This window comes from Triturus cristatus, chromosome 4_1 (assembly GCF_964204655.1).
Source record: "Triturus cristatus chromosome 4_1, aTriCri1.1, whole genome shotgun sequence".
NCBI classification, from domain to species: domain Eukaryota; kingdom Metazoa; phylum Chordata; class Amphibia; order Caudata; family Salamandridae; genus Triturus; species Triturus cristatus.
The window spans coordinates 801,167,688-801,193,971 of NC_140585.1; the positions used below are offsets into that span (position 1 = coordinate 801,167,688).

The following is a 26,284-nucleotide window of genomic DNA, read 5'->3' on the forward strand; positions in this document are numbered from 1 at the left end:
TTCCTAACTTTATCCGTGCCTGAGGCCTACATAGAAAGATGCCCCTCGTCGACCACACAGAGAGGTTTCGGCTGGGCTGGGCCAAAACCTGCCGCTATAGAAAGGAGACTGTGACAATGCAAGACACGCAGTGAACCCAACAGGAAATCGCACGTCGGCCCGCACACACAGAGAATTGGTGGCTCAGTGGGCACAATTGTTTTGCTGTCTCCCAGGAGACATTTTGTATACAGCCAATACAGTAAATATTGCGACCATCGCGGTAGTCAGCTGATTTCACAATTTGTTTTTTGTGAACCGCGAAATGCTGGAGGGTCCATCTGGACAAACAACAAAAATCATTTAAATTAACTGGCACTGAAGCCCCATCCCTAGCCCAGCCCAGCACACACCAGCTAAAAAAGTGTGTGTCCGAAATGTGCAGGAGCCCGGGCTAATTCACACATCGGGACGGAGGGGGTTAGGGGCAGCTGAAGCCCTGTTAGTCCAATGGGTGCTGCGTGCCTGCCTTTGGGCGAGGGATCCTGATAGGAAAGTGTAAATAATACGAGCCATGCAGTAGTGTGCTTGTGGAGATGACTTATCCCAGGATCAAGGCCTCGTGGACCGATGAGAGTGTGCACCTGCTGCAGTATTGCAGTGGTTAGTGTCACTAGCACCACACCCATGGGGAACAGAGGCTATAGCTGATCAGAGCACAAGTCTACCACGTGGGATTACTTCCTTGTATGTGAGTCATAGACACATTCTTTAGGCAGCTCAAAAGCGCCTGACTTTCAGTGCGTTATAGCCACCAACCACTGAAGTACTACAGTAGGTATACATTCTTTCATCAATCCACGAAACCTTGATTTGTCTAGACAGCCAACACGATATGCCGGAACAGTGACCGTGCCTTTCTTTGGTTCTGAGGAGCCACAATTTAACTTGGCTGAAATTCATCGACCTTTGTAGTTGGAGGAGCCTTTCTCTTGGGAAATGGACTTTGGGCTAATTCATTTAGATGACAAGGGGCAAGCAAGATGGAAGGCTCTTTGTCTGACTATGCAATTTTGACTACTTTTAGGGATTATGAACTAATGGATTGCATGAACACATACACAATTTGAAGCACATAACGAAGGTTATTGTATGTGGTCTGTGTGTATATATATTTATAAAAGCGTGTGTGTGTGTATACAAGTAATTTAATGTATGTGTTTTGGGCAAAGACACAAAAGTGTAAAGGGAATTCTATAAGTTCCTTTATGTTGGTCATTTTTAATAAAGTTGACCTGTTGGCAATCCTGATAAATTCAGATGTACAGAGATAAATGATGTTACCAACCAGAGACCAATGGCAGGCAGCAGAAAATCGCACCTCTCGCAGTGTTCCATATGGTAAATTCTTGTGCACACATACCCCAGCACCAGGCGTTGAGTGTTGCCGGTGCAGAGCAGAGACGTATAAAGAAAATAATATGGGAAGGTGCACCCATAGAAAATAATATGGTAAGGTGCACCTAATGATCAAAAGTCCAAAATATCCAATTTGTTAGAGCATTTTCTTAATTTTTCTTTCTCTGCTTTTTCTCATATAAAATAATCAACGCTTTTTATGCATGAAATGAACTTCTTCAGGGTTGTAAACATATACACACCCACAAACATAATACTTGAGGTAGTAAACCTACTACCCCAAAGCGCCAATATATAAAAAAAAAAAACCTTGAGGTGACATACGGTGAGACCACATGCAAAATATCCTACTACATGCATCACCTAATCGCCCTATGCCCCATAAAACGTATACACAGTCATTTGTGATTGTAACACCTCATTAGAAAAATCATAAAGTTAACTGTGAGAGGACCTGAAAGAAGTGGCATTATTCTAATGTTTTTAGAGTGTTCAATCGGGGGATAATGTTTCAAAAGAATTCGGTTTTTTTTCTTTCTTATCCAATACAAGCAAGTCCATCCAAATACAAATGTTTTCACAAAGTACATTTCATATGACTTTGTATAATCAAAAGAGGAAATTAAAGAATTTCTGTGTTACAGAATTATTATAATCCCAGTCTCTACATGCCAGGATAGATGATGAAAATGCAACATCAAAATACAAGGTATAGCGTACCAACAGAGACACCTAATAGGTTAAAGAATCATTTTGAGGACCAGCCCTTACCAACAATATAAAGATCATATGTCACCAAACATTCTTATGTGAGAATAGCCCCATTGTATGCCAATTAATGCACTTGCATCAGCGCATCTATGTTTCCAACAATAGGAGAGCCCCATTATTTTAAATCCCACTCGTAACTACGTATTCCACAATAAATATTGCGCCTGCGCAGGACTTCAAAAATGCAACGCGGTAGCTACACCATTAATCTTTGCAAGGCGCATGGAACGGCATGGGCGCCCGTGTTGATGCCTTCAACCAATAGATGTAGATGTATTCGGCTAGAAATATACAGAATACTTACTAGTCAACATGACAAAAATAAGTACCCAGGTACCTACATAAAGATGCATACTCCGGTTTCGAAAACCCAGCTGTAAGCTAGCAACAACTTATCCACGAACAGGATATTTATTAGAGGTGCACCAGGGAGGGATACAGTTTGGCTTCCAAGGCATGGCTGAAGGCTAGCAACAATGTATCCGCAATCAAAGGTAATTGTTAGGGGTGAACCCGGACTCTGTTGGGATTCCCAGACCTGGCTGCAGTCTAGCAACAATGTATCAGAAAAGAAGGTAATTGTTAGGGGTGCACCCAGAACCCGGACTCTGTTGGGGTTCCCAGACCTGGCTGCAGTCTAGCAACAATGTATCAGAAAACAAGGTAATTGTTAGGGGTGCACCCAGAACCCGTACTCTGTTGGGATTCCCAGACCTGGCTGCAGTCTAGCAACAATGTATCAGAAAACAAGGTAATTGTTAGGGGTGCACCCAGAACCCTACTCTGTTGGGATTCCCAGACCTGGCCGCAGTCTATCAGTGAATAGGTTATTTGTTAGAAGCGCACCCGAAACAAACAAAAAAACAAACATACATACATATCAGAGAAAGTTTGAAAGCAACATGACTCACTGCAGAAACTCAAAAGCATAACCACAGGCCGGGTGGAAGTCAGCCCAACTCTGCAACTCTTAAAGAACATGTAAAAAATGGCATACAATTAGTCTGATTTTAAAAGACCAAAGTGTCACTGTAATGTATGAAATGCAGGCTTATTAGCTGCCATGTCAGCTTGGGCACTGGTAAAAATGTATAATGTTCATAATCTTTTGACGACAGCGACATCGCGTAAGTTGTTAATGGCGGTTGAAGCCATCCTTAATTAACCCTAACAGAGTGAAAAGTGAAAAGAAGGCTTGACACCACGTTCGCATTGGTCCTGTAAACCCGTTCAGTGCAGAGTCCTTTAAACTATTTAGCACATTCTGCAATGTGACACAATCTTCATCCGCCTGTGTTTAGAGTCTTACCTGTATCCGTGTCTAGTGCATATGCCAGGTGTTACATGTCCTGAACGACAGGGGGAAAAGATGTCCCGCTAGTCTTTTGTTCAAGTACAAACTTCCCACTCTATTAGATGAAACGTACCTGTGCAGTTATTGCAAGATACGTCTATGTGGTATAATCAGGGCCACTGGAACTATGCGATTGTGCAGCCACCGCGGCCATAATTATAGATTTGCTACATAATCCATCATCTGCCGCATAATCTGCAGATTTTAACAAGAAATGTGTTACTAGCTCAAAGGGATCAAAAGTTAATAAAAATACAGCAACACACGTTGTCGCACAGTGGAAGATCATTTGCAAAGCTGGACTGGCCACCTTTCTGTTGCTTATTGCTATATTTGGGTACTAATGAGGTACAACCACTGCCCAGACAGTGTTACAAAGTTTAACAAGCATTTGCAATGCAATAGGTCTCGCATTATAATAGTTGAAGCTTTTGGCATAGCTAATAATAATGCAACACGAGTAGCGCAAACATTCAGTAATGCGAGACCTATTTCATTGCAAACGTTTTTTTTATTTTTTATATAGCGCGCACTTGATCTTAAGGCGTGCATTTATTTTGTATTGAGTTAAGTGCAATTATCTTGTATGTTATTATGTGGCATGTAGTGGTATTATGTGGAGTGTATTTATGTTGCATTAAGTAGACAGTAATTATGTGACGTTGAATTATGTAGTATTGAGTGGTATGTGGAGTGTATGTATGTTGCATTGAATACAGTAATTATGTGACGTGTAATTCTGTGGTACCGAGTGGTATTATGTTGAGTGCAGTTATGTTGCATTGAGTAGAGTGTAAATATGTTGCGTGTAATTCTGTGGTACTGAGTGGTATTATGTGGAGTGTATTTATGTTGCATTGAGTCGAGTGTAATTATGTGGCTTGTAATTGTGTGGCACTGAGTGGTATCAGTGGCGTATTTATGTTGCATTGAGTAGAGTGTAAATATGTGGTATGTAATTATGTGGCACTGAGTGGTATTATGTGTCGTGTATGTTGCATTTAGTAGAGTGTAATTATGTGGCGTGTTATTATGTGCCTCAGAGTGGAGTGCGAGAGTGAGAGGGATAAAGTGGACACTAGAAACTCCTGAGGCACAGCCGGGAGCACGCTCGCACTTACTTGTTTTTTAAATACTTAAAAAAATTGTGTGATACTTTGTTAGCTTTCTTATTCACCCTCCCAGAGCTCCTATTTACCTTCAGTACGAACAGGGCATCCCCGCGCAGCCGATTTCAGCGCTGCTGCGGGCTACAAACTTGCCGCCATTTCCTCAGCCCACAGGCGACGCCCACTGCATCAGGCCACGCCCCCCGCTGATGATACTTATTGCGCTGACTACTAGTGCGATCATTCAGTGGACACTAGAAACTCCTGAGGCACAGCCGGGAGCACGCTCACACTTACTTGTTTTTTTAAATACTTTTAAAAATTGTGTGATACTTTGTTAGCTTTCTTATTCACCCTCCCAGAGCTCCTATTTACCTTCAGTACGAACAGGGCATCCCCGCGCAGCCGATTTCAGCGCTGCTGCGGGCTACAAACTTGCCGCCATTTCCTCAGCCCACAGGCGACGCCCACTGCATCAGGCCACGCCCCCCCGCCTCCCCTTCCAATATATGAATGTGCACTTCCCGGCCGCGCAGCGGACGAGCGCAGCGGGCGCGCCGTCCGCGCGCCTAAGGCAAGCCCGTCTGCACCCGTCCGCGCCTGGAGCGGGCCTAGGGCCACCCCCCCTGCCAGTTTCATCAATACTGGCCCAAAGATAACGCTAACGTATGATTCTGACTTTCTTCACTCTTTAAATATCTCACCTCATCATTGCCAGCGCCTTGAACTGGCCAATCAGCCGTACTTTCTTCCTTATACTTGTCCTAGTTGCTCTTTTGTCACTAATAATTACCGTCGTCTACCAACAAGTACCATTGGCAGGAATAAGATGTTGCCTAAACCTTGTGTGGCAGCACTAATAAATGCACGTTCCCTGCCCAAGCACAAATATGAGATTTCTAACTTCATTGAGGACTGTAAGCTCGATCTTCTCTTCATTACAGAAACCTGGAGTGATCTCTCTTGTGGACCTGACTTTGTCATTGCAACTCCCGAAGGATTCTCGAATATTAGATTGGATAGACCACACCCTAAAAAAGGTGGTGGACTAGCCATTATATATCGCAGCAATCTAACAGTGCGAACTGAGGCCGTCCCCATTACAAGCTGTGAAGCCATTTCTTTTACAATTTCCATTCCTCATGCCCCCCCTTTTAAAGGCACACTTATTTACCGATGCCAATCTACCCACTCTATTAGAACCATTGGCAGGTGAAAACCAGTACACCATTCTGGGCGATTTTAATTTTCACCTCTAATTACCGGATAACCCTGACACCACAGCCCTTCTTTCCGAATTGGATGCAATAGGACTCCCTCAATTAGTTATCAGTCCCACACATACTGCGGGCCACCTTTTGGACGGTCTTTTCTCTAGTGATACATCACTCACGATGAAGGATGTTCTCCCTCTCACTTGGACTGATCACTCGGCCATTCTTTTTGATTTTCTTTTAAAATCTACTCCCCCCCCCCCCCCCCCCCCCCTGGCCAAAACTCCCTCACCCACTAATCAATTTAGAGCATGGAAAAGCATTGACATCCCCGCTTCTCAGTCATCATTCTTAACTTCTCTGCCATCTACTGTGAAATCCTGAATTAGGAGCCAACAATTATACCAACTGGATACAAAACACTGTCAATATGACCGTTCCCTTAAAGAAACAATCTACTAACAGGGCTTCTAAATCTTCACCCTGGTACAGTGACGCTCTTAGACAGGAAAAGCAAAAATGTAGACGACAGGAACGTAGATGGAGACGAGATTACGACCCAGATCAAAAATCCTGTTACAAAGCCATGATGTTTAACTACAAGCAACTTATCATCTCGGAAAAAAGTAAATTCTATAGCACCCAAATCAATCTTGCACATGACTCTACTAAACAACTGTTTCAGATAGTAGCACGTCTCTCTGGGCAAGCAGTAATCACTCCCATCATAGCTACGCAGGAGCTCTGTGACTCCTTGGCGAATCACTTCCAAATGAAAGTGACTGATATCTTTACCCAATTCAAGGCTCACACAACCAGTACTGGACACCCGTCTTCCACTCCTAATGATCATAAGCCCCTTTCCCGGGCACGCTCCAATCCGCCTCACCCAGCCCCCCTTCGTTCCTGGAACTGGTATCTCATCTTATTTCTACCACGAACTCTGGCTCACCGGAAGATCCATGTCCCCCTTCCATTCTCAAAAATTTTCCAGATATCATAGGCCCAAAACTCACAGAAATTTTTAATGCCATGTTTTCGTCCAACATCTTTCCTTCCATCTGGAAGAAAGCGACTATCAAACCTCTTATCAAGAAGAGTTCCTTAGACCCTTCTATAGTCGCTAATTATCTCCCTATAGCCTGTCTTCCTCTTCCTGCCAAAATTGTGGAAAAGATTATGAACATCCAAATCTCAGATTTCATAGACCAGAACAACTGTCTAGATAATTCACAATTTGGTTTCCGAAAGGGACACGGAACTGAAACCGCGCTTATTAAGGCTACTGATGAAATCAGGATGACACTTGATGGTGGAGGATCAGCAGTGCTCATTCTGTTGGACCTGTCGGCAGCTTTTGACACGGTCGATCTATCTTGATCGACCGTGTCACAGCGGCAGGGATTACAAGTGGTGCTAAAGATCTTATTTCCTCTTTTCTCACTGATCGAGTACAATCAGTCGCCTTCGGCAATTTTAAGTCACCTCCTTTTACTCTCCCCTGTGGTGTCCCCCAGGGATCCTCGCTAAGTCCGACACTATTTAACATCTATGTGTCGGACTTGGCGAGGATCATAAAAATCCATCACCTGGCGGTGACATCCTACGCTGATGACACCCAGATTGTCTTAGCCATTAATAAAAATGGAGATGAAGTGGCGTCCAATTTTAATCAGGGAATGTTAGCCATAAGTGATTAGATGTCCACAAATTGCTTGAAGCTTAACTCCGACAAAACGGAGGTGATGGTGTTTGGCAATCTCTCCCCAGCTTGGTCACATATTTGGTGGCCGGCCGCTTTGGGACCACCCCCTTCCCCAGTGACTAAGGCAAGAAATTTGTGAGTTTTACTGGATACTAAACTCACTCTTATGCACCATGTTAATGCAGTAGTATCATCCTTATTTTACACCATGACCATGATCAAAAACCTCCTACCCTATCTTCCTATGAGCATGGCCAGAACCTTGGTCAGTGCATTCGTTATATCTCGCATAGACTATTGTAATGCGCTTCTGGTCAATGCTCAGGAAGGAGTTTTAAAAAAGCTACAGTTGGTGCAGAATGCTGCGGCCAGATTGATCACGGCTACCCCCAAGTATACTTCCATCTCTGGCACTATTGAACAGCTTCATTGGTTGCCAGTGAAGAAAAGAACTAAATTTAAAGCACTTTGCATTGCGTATAAGGCAATTCACTCTCAAGGCCCTGCCTTTTTAAAGGTCGCACTCTGCCCCTATAATCCTGTCAGATCCCTCCGATCTTCTACTGCCGGTCTTATGCAGGTTCCCAGGACTAAGAAGGTCTCCTAGGGAGACAGGTCCTTTATAGTGACCACTATCAAACTATGGAACAGTCTTCCAAGCCACATCAAAACCTGTATCTCCCTTCTTTCTTTCCGTAAACAGATAAAGACCTGGCTGTTTAAACAATAAGTACTCATGGATTAGCATAGTGGACACTCAGCGCCGAGACACCCTCGGGTATTTGTGCGCTCAACAAATTTCCTAAAATAAATTAAATAAATAAAGAGAGAGAGGGAGGGAGGGAGGGAAAGAGAGCTAGAGAGAGAGAGGGAGAGAGAGAGAGGGTTAGAAAGAGTGAAAGTGAGAGAGAGAGGGAGAGGGAGAGAGAGTGGGAAAGAGAGAGGGAGAGGGAGAGAGATAGAAACAGAGGGGAGAGAGAGAGGAGAGCTAAAGAGAGAGCGGGAGGGAAAGAGAGAAAGAGGGTGGGAGGGACAGAGAAAGAGAAATAGAGATGAGACAGTGAAAGAGAGAGAGTGGGAGAGACAGAGAGAGAGAGGAGAGAGATAGGGGGAGGAGAGAAAGATATATAGAGAGAGAGAGAGAGAAAGAGTGAGTGAGAGAGAAAGAGAGAGGAGAGGAGAGAGAAACAGAAAGAGTGAGAAAGAGAGAGAGGGGAAGCTAGAGAGAGAGAGCGAGCGCAGGACGGATATCGGGGTGATTCCCACTACTGAAATGAATAAAGTGAGGCCGTGATAAATGTTGTGCAGAGAGGTCATTATTTCACAATCCTCACACTATGTTTCATGTCTTTTGTGCTGTGATATTTAGAGGTGGAGGATGTGGCGGTGCGGTCAGAGCTGCAGTTAAAAATTTTATGCTACAACTCCTGCTTTGTAAAATTAGGATAAGAGCAAACTTTGCACCGTCGCTGCTGGCCAAAGGATCATCGTTTTGAATTTAACAAGGATCAGAAAGTACTTGGGGTATTTAGATGCTTTGCAGAGTTCATTTTAAAAACAGACACAGCTTGCATAATGTTGTTTCTTTCATTCTGTGTGCTAGCCTTCCGCCCTCCTAAAAGGCGATTAAATTAGATGCAACCCACTGAGCTCTGTTGTTCTTACAATGACTTGTCTTACTCAAAGAAAGTCGCCGAGTTTGTTTATTTACAATTGCAAGCAAATGCGACCGCGAGTTTCAAGTTATAGTAAGTGACTTAAACGTAAGTTCTCTGTGCGGGGGTAGGGGGCCAATGTCAGACTCGAACCTGCTCCCACCATTGCCAAAGTCAGCAACCCTTATGCCGCATCGTCCATTGATAATGAATGCACGAAATTTGCCTCATGCCAAGTTACTAGCATGAGTATGTAAATGCGCGCCAATGTTACAGCGAGTCAAATAGTTTGATTTTTGTCCCAGAAGCGATATAGTTTGGTAAAACCTTCAAGCTGCCCACTATATCCTGTGTTATAAGCAGAACAGGAAACGGCTTTGCACCTACAATTCGGAAGGATGTCTGGCATTGTTTTCTCCTGGCGCCCGCGTTGTCTAGAATTGTAACACTTGCGAATGCCGCCATTAACCAAGACAGAAGGCTCGGTCTGGTTTCGATGTCAGTGGCGCCTGTTGTCTGTTCTGTGATAGAACTCTTCCGTGCAGTAAGGGAGGGGGAGGAGCCTGTAAGAGAGAGGGGGGAAGGAAAGACTTTCATGCGAGGCCAGCTTTAAACCCCTAAAAACACCTTCCTATCCTGCGCTTTTATTGCCTGCTGACGTTAAATGTACACGTACTGAATGCAAAAAATGTGTGTGTGTGGCACTTACTAATCCTTCCCCCATGGCCGATAAAAATACAAACAGTTTATAAAGTGTACCTAGACCAATAAATAATAACTAAAGTGAATTGTGTGTCCACGAGCACTGTATGAAGTGCTGCAAGTCAAAACAACTATATTTATTTGTCTTTGTGAATTAGATTAATAAATCCGGATGACTCTTTGTAGTTTCGCTGGAAGGGGGGGGGAGAAGTTGCTCCGAGCGTGTCGCACCATTTTTAGCAGAGAAGCCACGAATTTTTATAAGTTATTTTGTCATAGTGCTCACAACCACAGCTTTATTTTTGAGGTGTAAAGACTTGGAAGTGGAGTTGTGTGAAGGGGACGTCTGATCAGCAGCAACAGCCAGCATCCTGGGTCGGGCTGGACGGTGGTCCTGGTACCGGAGGCCTGCGGCAGGGCTGGGAGGCACGGGTTGGTGTAAATGAAAACTAGGGTGGAGAAACTTTGGGTGCGGCGGTAGGCATAACATGAAAGAGAGCAGAAGATAAATAAGCATCAAGTATGGCTTTGTTGCATGCAGATTATTGAACATGCTTCCATTTCCAAATTATGAGACTGAGAAAGATCGATAACGAGTCTCTTAGAAGTTATCTTAGAAGCAGTGAGCAGTGGCACTGCCGCAGAATTAAGCTGTATCTGTTCATGGAGGGTGATTGCGCAAATTGACAGCCCCATAAGGACCCATCTCGGCACCTACCTTTTAGAAATGACGGTGCTGAGCCCCGGCAAGACCTGCCCCACTTAAAGCCCTGGCTTCACATAAGCACCAGTAACCTTACACAAGGACACGTTCATGTTTGGTAGGCATGGGGAGAGTAAGTGATTTGCCCATAATCACGGGATGTAGAGCCAATGTCAGACTCGAACCTGCTCCCACCATTGCCAAAGTCAGCAACCCTTATGCCGCATCGTCCATTGAAAAAGAATGCGCGAAATTTGCTTCATGCCGAGTCACTAGCATGAGTATGTAAATGCGCGCCAATGTTACAGCGAGTCAGCTTGCTGTAAAAAAACATACACTTGGGGTATTTAGATGCTTTGCAGAGTTCATTTTAAAAACACAAGCAGCTTGCATAATGTTTTTTATTTCATTCTGTGTGCTAGCCTTCCGTCCTCCTAAAACGCGATTAAATTAGATGCGAACCACTGAGCTCTGTTGCTCTTACAATGACTTGTCTTACTCAAAGAAAGTCGCCGAGTTTGTTTATTTAGAATTGCAAGCAAATGCGACCGCGAGTTTCCAGTTGTAGTAAGTGACTTAAACGTAAGTTCTATGTGCAGGGGTAGGGGAGAGAGGCACGCAGGCTTAAGAATTGCAAGCAAATGCGACTGCGTGTTTCCAGTTGTAGTAAGTGACTTAAACGTAAGTTCTCTGTGCGGGGGTAGGGGAGAGAGGCACGCAGGCTTTAGAATTGCAAGCAAATGCGACCGCGAGTTTCCAGTTGTAGTAAGTGACTTAAACGTAAGTTCTATGTGCGGGGGTAGGGGAGAGAGGCACGCAGGCTTTAGAATTGCAAGCAAATACGACCGCGAGTTTCCAGTTGTAGTAAGTGACTTAAACGTAAGTTCTATGTGCGGGGGTAGGGGAGAGAGGCACGCAGGCTTTAGAATTGCAAGCAAATGCGACAGCGAGTTTCCAGTTGTAGTAAGTGACTTAAACGTAAGTTCTCTGTGCGGGGGTAGGGGAGAGAGGCACGCAGGCTTTAGAATTGCAAGCAAATGCGACAGCGAGTTTCCAGTTGTAGTAAGTGACTTAAACGTAAGTTCTCTGTGCGGGGGTAGGGGAGAGAGGCACGCAGGCTTTAGAATTGCAAGCAAATGCGACCACGAGTTTCCAGTTGTAGTAAGTGACTTAAACGTAAGTTCTATGTGCGGGGGTAGGGGAGAGAGGCACGCAGGCTTTAGAATTGCAAGCAAATGCGACCGCGAGTTTCCAGTTGTAGTAAGTGACTTAAACGTAAGTTCTATGTGCGGGGGTAGGGGAGAGAGGCACGCAGGCTTTAGAATTGCAAGCAAATGCGACCGCGAGTTTCCAGTTGTAGTAAGTGACTTAAACGTAAGTTCTATGTGCGGGGGTAGGGGAGAGAGGCACGCAGGCTTTAGAATTGCAAGAAAATGCAACCGCGAGTTTCCAGTTGTAGTAAGTGACTTAAACGTAAGTTCTCTGTGCGTAAAGTAAGAGCTTTAAAAGTATCACAGACAACGATCAAGGCAAGAAATGCAAGTTTTAGCATCGGAAAGCAATCTGGGTTACATTAGAACAAGCGGTCGTGCGGCCGCGAAAGTGAAAGCAAACGGTGTGCAGGCTGCCAAATGGTGCGTGCGCCCGGCGCACATGCACTGTATTTGGAGGCCTGAAAGCATTCGTTTGCACTTCCAGATTCCCCATTTACAAAAGCTCTCGCGAGAGCAGCGCTAAAGCGCTGGCTCAGGCGAGACCTAAAAATGATGAAATAATGAAGTTATTGTAATTGGAGGGCGACCTCTTCAACTGGAGGCGTGAAAGCCTTGTTACTTCCCTGGGTCCCCACCACCTAAGGCACCAGTACTGGGGGGTATGAAAGCCATGCAGGCTGGCGGCGTTATGCAGCAAAAGTTTAACAAGCATCGGCCCCTCTGGACCGGGAAACCAATGTCTGATTTGCAGACACACCAATTCCCGGTGTAGGGAAGGCGTTGATCTGGTCCGCAGTGGCACCAACAGGCTCACATTGCCGTAATGAGGCACCTCTGACGGGAGTTTAGAATTACTGCAGGCCCCCCCAGCTCTAAGCAGTCTCTATGCATGACTGAAGGCTGCATGCGCTGAAGGCGTTTCCAGATGGCCAGCGATAGAAGATGGTGCCACGGGATGGCACTTTCCTTCCTGATGTCGGGAGTCACAATTCCCCTTGGCATGCAGGAAAACCACAACAGCTTCTGCTGGGGGGTGGGGGGGAAGTTAGGGCAAAGGCACTCAACATGCACTCCTCTACCCCGAGCACAGCCCTCCTCACACGATTCCATAACATGGCATGAAGCGCTCAATAGACCAGTAATTAAGTGCTCAACACACACTTACTTTGTCAAAAGTTTAGAGACACGGGTGCAGTACACCGCGCTCCAGGGATCCTCTCAGCACACGATGAGTGAAAGCATAAGAGCTTCCAACAGCACTCACCTCGTGCTGTACTGTCAGTGACAAGGAGCATAAACCAGCATTCCTTGGAGAACACTCTGGGGCACATGGAGGAAGCAGGTAGGCAGGCAGGCCAGCACATCGGGATCCTTGCAGGCAAACAGGCAGTCCTTCCAGCAGGTCAGCACAAAACGGAAATGTCCAAGTGTTGGTTTTCCTGGTAGCACCGCAATCCTCCGGTACTGCATGTAGATCCAACAGCATCTGGTTACAAATTCCACGTAGTGTTTAATAACGTGGGGTCAGAACCCCTGTAATTATAATCATAATGACTTTGATGTGGATGTAACTTCAATACAAACTTTAGAAGTGCACAACACCTCCATTCAATCCCCAGCCCTAGGTCCATACACACTACAGGGGTGCGGAGACCGCATTGTGAGAGGCCAGTCACAGCCCTCTTCGGGTGCAGGTGACCACTCCTCCCACCACTCTAGCTCAGGAAGACCCTTCAGGATATGCGGGGCACACCTCAGCTCCCTTTGTGACTGTCTAGAGTGAATGCACAAAACAGGCCCTTGTCAGTCTAAACCAGATGTTGATTGGAGTCACGCTGCAGAGCACAAAGAGTCATAAGCACATAGAAATGTCCACTTCTAAAAGTGGCATTTCTAAAATAGTAATAAAAAATCTGCTTTTTGTAATAAGCAGGATTCATCACCACTATTCCAAACATACTAAACATGGCAATGCTACTCCTTCCACTGAGACACATATCTGGGAATTCCCAATGCATTCCTATGAGAGGGCAGCCTCACTGCAGTGTGCAACCAAATAGGCTGTTTGTCAGTACCAGGATATGCCTCACAACAAAGGCACATATCCTACCTTTTACCTGCACAGCCCCCTGACCATAGGGATACCTAGGGACTACCTTAGGGGTTACCTATATGTAGTAAAAGGGGAGTTCCAGACTTGGCAAGTAACTTTAAATGCTAAGTCACTATGGCAAAAAACTGTGCAAGCAGGCCCTGCAGTTGCAGAGGCCTGACACAGGCCTGAAAGGCCACTTCTGTGGGTGGCACAAGCAGTGTTGCAGGCCCACTAGTGGCATTTAATTTACAGACCCTGGGTATATAGGATACTACTGTACAAGGGACTTACAGGTAAATTAAATATGCCAAACATTTGTAGAACAATCATCCCAAGTTTACAGGAGAGAGTACATGCACTTTAGCATGGATTAGCAGTGGTAAAGTGCCCAGAGTCCTAAAGCCAACAAAAACAGGTCAGAAACAAATACAGGAGGAAGGCAAAACGTTTTGCGATGACCCTGCAAAAAGGTCCAGGCCCAACAATGTGTTTGTATTGTATGAGTATTAGTTGTTGTATTTTTGCATATGTTTACATCCCTGAAGGAGCTCGTTTCATGAACGAAACGTGTTGGCTGTTTCTTATGAAACTGAATTAAAGAAAGAAAAATAAACAAGATTCTTTTTTAGTTTCAAAATACTTTATTGATTTTCCAGTAGAAAAATACAAAAATGATTCTGTGGGAGGGTTAGCATATCATATATACAAGGCCAATAATGTCACATATAAAAGCATAAACTAAATTGGATACCTTGGACATTTCATCATTTCTTGCACCTTCCCATATTATTTTCGTAATGATAAATTAATTGAAAAACAAATACCGCAAATCTAAACCCTAGACCTTCATCCACACTGCATCACTGGACAAAATGTGTTTGGGTGTCTTTGTGGCTAATGTTCAGGCTGATGAAGCTTTCCTCGAATATTACAAAGGCAGGCAAAAACCTATGCCGCTTAACTATGTAGACAGTGACTAAAAATGGCATGAATTGATGTGGCACAACATAGAAGAATGCTCCACCTTCTCAATGGAAGGAAGCCGTGAAAGCAACCCTACTACAATAGGAATAGATTTGAATTTACACACTAAACGTAGAGAACAAGAGTTTGATTCTGTGTTTTGCTTTCGTTATGAAATATTAAGCCCCTCACCTAACACACGCTTTCTGTAGTAGGCTTTTTAAAAAGAAAAGTAGAGTGATGTAGTGATCTCCTCTGTGATGGTGGGAGTCTATATGCTCCTGATGGCTAGAGGATTTAGTCTGTCTCATCCAATCAGCTACCTTCTTACCAATCCAGAAATACCTGTGCACACAAACTTGTCACTAATAAACAACAAAGCACTTTCCCAGAGCACTTGAATGGTGGCCTTCAGAAATGAATAAAGTCAAGTAAAAGATGACCTCAGTAAGTCGAGGTGATACACCAGCGGGGGTCTCAAAAATTGAATCCGTGATCCATAAGTTGACAGCAGAATTAGACACAAAGGGCCAGAGGTGGTTTCCAGAACTGAATGCCATACTCCAAATAATACCACCACAGATGGATGCCAAACTCCAGGTGAGAGCACTAGACCTGGACACACTCCTCTGCTCCTTTTTCCGCTGGCTTTCTTACTCTGTTCACCCCCCCCCCCCCACCCCCCTTCTTACTTCCCAAGGTTTTCATATTGTTTATCAGCTGTTTGGATTTTAGAACCTTTCAGTACTCGTGAAGAAGGTAATATTTTGCTTTTGATTCCTTGCTGGTTATTGCGCTGTATGTGAGTATCTTGGCTCTGCTGCTGCCAATGCTATTCCCGGGGATGGTTGGTGATTGTGTGGGTGATTGTCTGGGTGCACATGAATCATGCACTGCTGCTACAATGTTGTTTGAGTTTTGTGTGTTTGAAGGAAGCTTGCCCTGCTGCCGTCTGTACTGCAACTATGGGCTTGCGAGAACCTGCTCCATACCTTTTGTGTGTGTTGAAGGGAATCTTGTATTACTGCTGCTGTGCCTCTGCTTGTGAACAAGCAGTGTTTGACTGCGGTATCCTATGGCCCATCAAATCAGCGTAAGGCCGAACCAAGCAGCGCTCTTGTCTTGGCCGTACGTTCTCTTTCTGTGAGGAAAGCTTGCACTGCTGCTGACCATGGAGTACCTTTTTAGGTCTCGTCTTTATAGGAGAGTAGATTTGAGAAGGGGACAAGAAGCCCCGTCCCTCATTTTCATTGGCTGGCGGCACCGTTTGTTAACGGTGGCCTACCATTGGAAATTAGGGTTTTTTGGTGACGCCTTTTCGTCTGGCCAATCCGGACCGACTCATCTGCTTTGTGTCTGTCGCAAAGCACTTTCTTATCTTTATGGGGCCATGTTTTCTAATTAGCGTGGAAGAGCGCACTGCCCCCGACCTCTCAAAAGAAAAAAATCTTGGTTTCGTCAAGATTTTTTTTCCTTTGAGAGGTAGGGGGCAGTGCGCGCCTCCACGCTAACACATGGCCCCATAAAGATAAGAGATCGATGCTTGTTAATGGAAAGTTGAAGAATTACGATATCCTTTTACAAATTATTTTGTCATTTAAGAAAGCACCGATTGTACACACCGAATCTAATTTCAGCTGTGGCTATATGCCAAAAAAGGCGTGCGCGGAGGGATGAGATATTTTCATGGATTTTTTTTTTATTGTCAATGGAAGATTTAGTGGCAAACTTTAACAAGTTGTTTATTGTTTTTTTAAATTATTATTTTATTATGAAATAGAGGAATGTTTCCAAACAACGTGCTGATAGGTTGATCAACCGGAATAGCCAACATACAATTAATTTGATTACCTCCAATGAGTAGACACGTGTTCTTGGAGCGGCAAATTACAACCTTCGGCCGGCGGGTGTCTGATCGGTTTTCAGTCTCCACCATATGAATCAAAATTGAGCACAATAACGGATTCAAAGAGACATGACTTCTTTTAAAGAAATAGGAAGTGCCCCCAATCTTCCCCGAAACGGACCCTGTTTTGTAAACACGATGTGTGTGGTACGAGTTAAAGAAAGTGGGAACGCCCGTTCTTACCTTTATTTCAATTTCCTATAGTGTGAACTTGGCCCGAGGGCACTGGAGAAATTTACGGGAGACACAGGCTAGATACATAGATGTATAGGGAATGAGACATTACTAGATTTGTCCAGAATCACTGGGTCTTGTGCCGATGCCAGGATTTAAACCTAGTTCCCCTGTTCCAAAGTTGATACCGCTAGCTGCTAGGTTGTTGTATGTGGCTTCGGTGAGCTGTAAAACGGGTTGCTTGGATTTTGGAATGCTCCTTTGGGGGGGATCGTGGTGTTTGTGCTTTGCGGGGGCTGTTTGCACATGCCTGGAGCTAATTACAGGCCATGGCGGGCATGTCGAGCCTGGGATAACAGCAACAGGGTAGCATCTGTCTGTCCCAGGGCAGCACTCTGTGACTCGTTTTCACAAACTCAAAGGAAAATCCAAGGAGCAACAAACGGGCGTTAAGGAGAGTGGTCGGGATGAGACAGATCCACTGCCCTCTCTGCGGGGGACGAGCGCGTACATTATCATCTGCTCAAGCAACATCCCCAATCACTAATCATTTTTGGGTTCCGGAGTAGCGTGCTACTCGCCGAAAAGCGCTTTGACGCCTTGTGAGGGGTAGTAAGCGCCATATAAATGTACAATACAATAATATCAGGCACGCCAGGCAAGTAACAATAAAAATCACACACACTGACTCACTCCCACCAGAAAGGCAGGCACAGAATGGCATGCATGAACGGGTGACATCACTCAGGCAAAAATATTCCTGCGTGACTAGTGCATGCCATTTAGGGTTTTACGTGGAGATATAGACGTGCAGGTATTCACTCTCTAGGGTGCTGCTTGCTTCTGAGAAGTGCTGGTACTCTCCCATTAAATATATAGCAGCAGTGCTGAGAAATACAGGTACTGTCCCTTTCAAATTAATGAAGGACATGTACTCAGTGCGGGCAGTACCTGCCCATTTATGGCACTGATGCATTTAGAATTCTAGAAGTGCAGGCATTCACTCCCCCCAGAGGACCTGCCTGCTATTTGAAAGTGCTGGTACTCTCCCATTCAAAGTATCGCACCCCTGCCGAGAAACTGAGGTACTCTCCCTGTCGAGTTCTAGAGGTGCAGGCACTGAGTACCGGACAGTACCTGCCCACTGTCGTCACTATGCTTAACCGGAAGCTATATGGAAATGCACGTGCGTATGTTCTTTCACATATGGAGCAAAGGTTTGATGTCTGCAACGCCTCGCCATCTCCTCTGACTCTACTTTTAAAATGGGTGCAATATTGTCATTTCGTTATTTTGTGTCTAATGTCTGAAACAGAAATGTCAAACGACAATGAATAAATGTGTACAGCACACTCCGCCAACATAGTGGCATATATTTATTTCCGGTGTATACATTGTCACTTCTGTTGACCAGAATTTGACCGAAATTACAAAAACGTACAAAGGGAATTGCATGCAGACGTGCTTTCAAATGAACTTTTTCAACAGAGTGTTTATGATTTTGTTTTATTTATTTTTTTACACATTTTGTATAGCGTGAACTTGACCTGAATGCACTCTAACAGTGTACAGGAGCACCAGTTGCTTTACACAACGGCACATTCATGTGTTTTTTTTTTTTTTTTTGTTTTTTTAGGTATCGGAAGTTTAAGTGATTTGCCCAGAATCACAGGATGTTGAGTTGCGGAGAATTGAGCCTTTCTCCCCACTTCTAAAATTAGCACCTCTGGCCGTAACCCCACATTTTCTGGCCATTTTCTTCAAACTTTTTTTTCTGACCAGTGCACTATATCGAAACATTTTTCCATTTCATCAGACTTTGCACTTATCCTCCCACAGTAATCAAAAACGTAATTTGCCGTCTCGGCGCTTTAAAATAAGTGGGATTAAAAACTCACTTCTACACTCTATATCAAAGGTTTCCTGCCACCATAAATGATTCTCGATAAATGGCCGACCTTGAGAATACAAAGATATTGTGTCTGGCGAACAGAAGGACTTTTTTCTGTTTTTCTGGGTGCAAGGCAAATGGGTGAGGTCTCTTGTAGTGAATTGTCCGCTCAGCACCCCGCAAGGATGCGTATGCCAGGCCCAGGGCTGCTCACCCAGGAGCCCCCTCCGCTGCCCCTCCGAGGGCTTGGAAGTGGGTGAATAATTGGCGCAACACAGCCTAATTAGGGCCAATCGGGCATGAGCTCTTCTCTTAGGGTACGTGTAATGAGGGCACTGTTTAGTCAACACGGGTATTAATAGGAGCCATTAGGCGTCGCAAAGGTGCACTGAGGAACACCGTTTTCAGGTAGGCGATGGCGCAGTTGCCTTGCAGTGGGCACGGCCCCGTCTCTTTGCCCTGGCCCCGTCTCTTTGCCCTGACCCCGCGAGCTCCCCATGTCTGCAGCCAGGCTGCGAGTGGAAATGAAGGGAGGGCTAGTGAAAACAAATACAGGTGGAAGGCTATTGGAGGTAAATATATATTCTGTGAAGGCAGGCCAGACAGCGATAGTCGCTAGGGGCGGTGGGCCCCACGTGCGAGGAGCTATGCGACACTGCGGAATCATTGATAAACATGGTGAAGTCAGTCCGGTTTATTTGCTAGCCAATCATTCACCCCACCTGTCTACCCCTGCAATGGGAGGTGGCGCTGCATGTTTATCTGGTGTGAATTGCCGTGTTTACAGGAGCGTGCCTACAGTTCTGTCACAGTACTGATCGAGCAGTGTCTGTCTGACAGTCTGAAAATTGTACACTGTATCACTCCGTGAGAGAAAAGACACAAGCTCCTGTGTATGACAGGTGGTATGTGGTATATTCTATATTACATGGATCTGTGAGTGCTGGAGCTGTGACGTCGAAGCCACGCACCAGCCTCCTACTTACTACTAAGGATAAAATGCAGCACTACACAGTGCGCAGGCCGGTCTCCCAACATGCTCCGTGGTATGCCATTATTTGCACGTCTAGTCAAGTAAGCCCTCGCATTTGCACTCAATGGCAGATAACTATTCCCCAAGAGTCTTGTCTGTGCCCCCATACTTAAGCACAGCTGTGAGCGCACTACATTTGGTTTGGTCCATAAAAGGTCGCAACACGTCCCACAATCTCGTATCTCCTTGACGAGTGCACGTTCTAATACCTTTGCTGAAGTCCCAATCTAACATTAAGATGTTGTAAGACATTGAAAGGCCTCCCACCCGTCCCATCCCCTGTAACACCCCTCCCATTCTTCCTTAACAGACTGGATGTCCCTACCGCGAGGGTGACCAGTCGCCCCCTGCACGGAACAGGAGTACTGCCTCAAGGCCTCCACTGCTCCTGCCCCGGCACAGCAGCTTGAGGTGGCGTCTGTCAGACCCGTCCCACTCCAGCGGGGGGATCCATCCAGCTGAGCACGGCAGGAGTCCACAGCTGCAGGCCTGTGCCCTGCCCCGGTGGCTACTGGGGGTGGGGCTCTGATGGGGCTGAGGCGCACGGGCAGAGGAGATATCGCGAGGCACCTTCCTGGGGGCGATGCTGCAGTTGATGATTAGGCACTCAGGAAAAGCCGGAAGCGCACGCCACTGTTTCGGTTTGTTTCAGATTACAGCCCATGTTTTGGCGCTTCTCAGCCTCCCACATACATTACCAGTAAGGTGAGGAAAAACCTTGAAAGATGGACAGGAAGCTCGATGTGCGAGTGCACCTACTGCTGAGCGCTTCGGCAGACTCACCCAGCGGCTCATCATTCCAAGGTATAAAACACTGAAAGAGTGCCGCGGAGCTCAGAACCGCCTCTCCGAGAACACCATTTAATGCAGGCTTCTAAATGCAAAAGTATGGGAAGCAAGCAGGCTGCAGACTGTAAAAACGTACACAATATGCTGAACTGCTTTAAGGCGACGAGGCTGAGCTCCCGGACAGATCTTTCTCTCTTGCCTCTTAAAACAAGCATTTGCAATGCAATAGGTCTAGCATTTACGCGAGTTTAAGCTACTTGACATTGCAAATGATAATGCCTTTTATTTTAGTTTTCGTTTTTAAAACATAAATAAAAGGCATAGTCATTTACAATGCCAATAGCTTAAAGTCGCGTAAATGCGAGACCTTTTGCATTGCAAATGCTTGTTCTTTGCGTGATTGCTTTGCACACCTGTTCCACGTAGAGAAGCCAAACGATTGCTGTTATTGTTTCAAAATGTGCCACTAATTGTTGCAGAGGCACCTTTTAAAAATCAGCCTTTTTGTTCATACCAGACCCACTAAAACCACGTTCTAGCAATTGTGGTGCGGCTGTGGGCATTTTCTAGTAGGATCACTTTATGTAAAAAAAAAAAAGTTGTCACTTAATCCGTCTAGCACTTTTATTCTCTCTATTTATTGTCGAAAGTCTAATGATGTGCATCTAAAGGTAACGGTTGTGATCACAGTATATCACGCTTTTACATTGTATTATATTGAAGTCAATGTCAAAATAGTTTAATATCTGTGGTTTTCATTTTGTAACGTACTGGGATTGCAAGACATCGCCAACAATTGCTTCTAACTTGGCCACTGTAAATTGTTTTTCTAACCAGTCCTTAGAGGCTCACATTTTGCTTTCATGGACGTGGTCTCTATTGCTTCTACACAGAACCATCCACATTGGGGAAGGAAGACTGGAACCCCTGGAAGGAGGATGAAAACCACGAGCAGCAGGCGCTGCAGAAGAAATATGAACAAGACAGTGAAAGACTGAAAAATCTGGTGGCCAGAAACGAGCCGACAGAACTGCGAATTCAGATCTGGGGCAAAGCCGCTATTGGTAACTAAGTCTGTGAGATTGAAAGTACCAAGTATGTAGTAGACATGCCCGATTGGCTGGGGCTCTCACTGACCTTGATCATAGCTGTGACTATCCATGAAGGCTGTAATTGCGCCACTTCTCACTTAGAAGCGATAGAATAACATCGGATCTTTCATAAGTGTTTAGACCATATTCAGAATGAGTTAGGTGCATCATTGGGGCCACAATTCGTACATTTAATTTGGTCTTTGCCTCTTTAGAAACAGGCATCCAAATCTGGACTTTATCATCACACCATATCCTAAAACTGAGACCATTTCAAATAATTGCACATTACTTTTCTGAGTTTCTGACTGATTTACCAACTTGTAAAAGTAAATGTTACTAGTAAATAAGTGTGAGTAGGGTAAGGTATTATCCAATTGTGGCCAGAAGTTGTACATTCCCTGAGCCTGGGCACGCAGCCCTGTATGAAATGGTAATGCTCCCCAAAGTTACTGTATCCTCTGCAAAGTGTGCAAACCAGTGAGAGAGCAACATGGAGTTGGTAGGGGAAAGCAAGTGGGTGGGGAGCACAGAAGGGCAACCACATCGTGGAGGGGGCTGCAGGAGAACCACATGGGTGAGAGGGGGCAGAGTGGTGCGTAAAAGAGAAGCACAAGAGAGAGACAGCTAAAAATAATTCTTGTGGAGTGCTCAAAAAAAGAAGAAAAAAGTAGAGCCTGAAAAACTGAGCAGTGTAATGCGTCCATGATCCAGGCAAAGTGCCAAGCATAAGAAGAGGAAGTAAAGCCTACACAATAATAAATAAGCAAACAAATTATAGTGACAATGAAGCCAACCAATGGTATGCAATGGTCGGACTCTAAGCCTACTGTGATAACAATATATCTGACAAGATGCACCATGTAGTAGGTCAGACCATTAAAAGTTGCAGTTTGAGCAGGTGTGGGGCCAGTCCAATTAAAACTGCAGCAGTTGTATTATGCCCAGACTAGAATGAAGACGATGGGCAAAAATGGTGTCCGATGCCTGTCTGAGTGGGCGTGGGCAGGTGTGAGATTGTATTTCACTTAATATGACTTTGTCACAAAGTAACAAAATGCTGGTACCACACTTTTCAATGCCTGAACAACTGTTCAGGATTAACATTACAATCATGTAAACTAGCGGTGCTGAGCTTAAAGGGTTTGGAGTTGCTACCGAAATATAACTGTTTTATAACCCAGTGCTGCTGGTTATATGAGTGGATATAGCCTGGACATGGGGTAGCTCCAGGTAGATCCTGGCACACTTACACTGGCAGTCCAGTATGAATTGGTCTATGTCAGCAAACCGCTTTGTGCATGAGTAGAGAGTGTCCTAAACAATACATCAAATGTAGGGATACTGGAGGGAGCACTGCAGAGACGATCCTCCTCTCCCTCTATTCCAGATGTATAAGCACGATGAAGGTACTATCTAAAGCCATAGTGATGTTTACTCCAAGAGACCTAGGGAGGGGGTGAGATACAGTCGACCTTGACTTTAGTGCCATTTGCTTACTCTTGTGTACCTACAACTTAACTTGCCAATACAAATGTTTAACACAATAAATTCCAACTTAGTTTACTTTCTTCACTTCTTTTGTAGTCTCTAACGGCCATTCCCTTGATTCCTAAACCTGATAAAGCCTACACAGCACCCTCTCCATACCTACTTACTCCCCATAGCCCCAGCAAGAATACTACAACATGCTAAGTTTTCACAGCAATAAGCTAGAATCCCAAAGCAGCCTTCAAAGCTGCTCACTTAATGCATCAACCCAAAATTACCTTGAGACCTGCTACTTTGCTACTTTTGTATGCATCAGCTAGAAGCTGTGGCAGATGCATTCATTTGCCTTAATCGCCACGCCATCCGCACAATCTCTCTACCTGACATTACCGCTAGTGTGCTACTTGATTCATATACTCAAATCTCAACAATTTCTGCTTCAGTCTTACTCGCTACTTCACACAACCATCCACTCCACTGTACATAGTCTTCACAGTTATCTGCTCAGTTTCTGTGCCATACATATTCTCCTCTTTGGAGTCCCATGACCAACATTTTCTACAACCAATGTATTGACTCCTACATTCTGCATAACCTTTGTCATGTGATTCCATCTCCTTATTTCTACACCGGTGCTCCCTACTCCCTTTCTGCTTTTGATCATCCTCCACTCACTCAACTAAACCTTAAACTGTCTCACTTTTTGTGACTCATAGCTGGTGTTTTAGACCTCCGTTCCCCCTTTTCGACACACTAGGTGTTACCCTCTTCTCTCTTTTTAGCGTCATAGTTAACAGCTTTTAACACTCTTATTTTGAGATATTTCACAAACTTATCTGCTCAGCTCCCAGTGCTTTTACACTAACCTTTTTCATCCCCACTCGCCTGTCAGCCTAATCATGATTCTCTTCTTTAAAAAGAATCTTTTTATCGATACGTTTTTTAAACATTAATCATGACTGTTATGCATTTTCATTAGGTTAATATCTTGTTTGCAGCGCAGGGCTTCAGTGCCTAAATTACTTGTAATACACGTGTCTTAGTATGCAGGGCTGGCTTTAAGGCAGTGCGACTGGTGCAGCCGCACTGGGTGCTGACCTGTGGAGGGGGGCGCTGTGACCTCAGAGGGGTGCTGTGTTTAGCTATATTTTAGGATAGGAGAGCTGTGGGGCACTTTTGCAGGTGGTAGTGAGAGAATCTGAGGAGGCGGTCATGGGACGTGGGGTCGCTAAAAGTGATTGTCGCACCGGGCGCCGCCAGCGCTAAAGCCGGCACTGTTAGTATGAGTCGTAGAAGTGTGGTAGGTGTAACAATAAGAAAAAAAATGGAACCAACATTTGAACAGTTTTTGCCCAGCAAGCTTCCCCCCTTTCAATTAGAATATAGTATAGTTTGTCCACCCTATCCATCTGTTCCTGTCACAAGTGAGTGCTTTCCTAAGCTATTTGTCATCAGCTGGTCTGTGTTGCGGCTCCATCTGGCAACTGTGGTCCATATGGCTTTCTCTCTCACCTGTGTAAATCAGCACTAAGAGATGCCCAGTCAGCGGCTATGGGGTGGTGTCGTAGGCTCCTTTGTTCTTACATTCGGAAAGCTGCCTCGCTGGCTGTTGCCCATCTCAGGAACTCCTCCTTCCACCTGCCATACGGTGGGACATCAGATGACTGCCAGTACTAAGCAATCGCCCGTTTAGCCAGTACTTGTCTCAAGTCAATGAATTTGGAGCTCAATTTGTTAGCTGGTCACCTATGAAAGAGACCTAGCAGGCAAATGTCCAATGTTTTGAGGGGTGGGCGATGTGTGACCCATTCCAGTTCTTCTGTCATTTGTTACAAATAGGTGGCGAAAGTTGGGCATTCCCATACTATGAGAAAGAATCCTGCATCAATGAAGGAGCATCGGGGGCATGACCTATCCGTGGTACCCATAACGACAATTAACCTATGTGATGTTAGTTAGTTAATCATACTTGTAAAGCGCACTGTAACCCTCCGGGCGTCCTGGCGCTGAGATACATATATACTACCATCATACCCGCTGCAGAAACATCTAAGGTTGACCTGCTAACCTCTTGAAAAGAGCCAAGTTTTTATTTTGTTATGGAACAGCAGCTGGTTCTGCACCTGTCTCAGTTCAGTGGGGAGACCGTTCCATAGCCTGGCAGCTGCAGTACTGAAGGCCTTACCGCCTGAATCTACTCTTTTAATCCTCGGTATTTTTACCAGGTTAGCCGAGGAAGAGCGGAGAGTACGGGTAGGAACATACCATCTAAATTTGCTCTGCAACGTTTTAGGCCCAAGCCCATGCAGCGCCTTGTAGACAATGCAGAGTGACTTGAACTGTATCCTTTGCAGGACAGGAAGCCAGTGCAACTCCGCCAGGTCCTGGGATGCTGAGGATTGCCGTGGTCTCATTAGGGCGAGCTTTGCCGGCACAGTCTGGACTCTTTGTAGCCTCCCAATCAAATGCCTAGGAGACTCCAGTAGCAAGGAGTTACAATAATCGAGACGACTCAGGATAGCGCTCCTTACTACTAAAGCTCTGACCCGGATTGGTAGCATCGGAAGAATCTTCCGAAGTGCTCTAATAATTGAGAAACTACTCCCCACGATTTTGTTGACTTGAGTCTCTAAGTTCAGTTTATCATTAAAACTGACTCCTAGGTTTCGTACCTTCTCAACAGGTACCAGAGGTACATCCGTAGGGATGGGCCAGAAATCATTTGGGAGTATAGGAGCCACTTTCCCTATCACACAGTGTAACATTTCATTTTTTTTCACTGTTGAATTGCAAGGAGTTGTTTCTTAACCATTTTACTGTTGCTTGCATATAGGCGTGAAAGTTTCCTAAGGATGCGACGTGATCCCCCTTCTAGAGACAAGATCAGCTGCGTATCCTCAGCATAATTAACAAAGCTAACATTATCTGACTTAAGGTTGCCATCAGCGGACTCCTCTAGGCATTAAACAGTATTGCGCTAATTGCCGACCCCTCGGTCGGGGGAGAGCCACTGCTTGCCGTCTTGT

At 45.1% G+C, this 26,284-nt stretch overlaps 1 protein-coding gene across 3 annotated transcripts in view; it reads left to right on the forward strand.

Moving 5' to 3' along the window:
* The window catches only part of RXYLT1 (ribitol xylosyltransferase 1), a 79,951-nt gene that overhangs the window by 13,240 nt on the left and 40,427 nt on the right, over positions 1-26,284 (forward strand). Inside the window, exons 1-2 of one of the 3 annotated variants that reach the window (XM_085653401.1) lie at positions 20,557-20,691; positions 21,570-21,740. The exons of 1 other annotated variant lie outside the window; for it this stretch is intronic. In XM_085653401.1, the coding sequence (XP_085509527.1) occupies positions 20,613-20,691; positions 21,570-21,740 (250 nt within the window). In that variant the 5' untranslated portion in view covers positions 20,557-20,612. Of the gene's footprint in view, positions 1-20,556; positions 20,692-21,569; positions 21,741-26,284 lie in introns of those variants that run through there. One more of the 3 variants, XM_085653400.1, reaches the window with a different exon arrangement.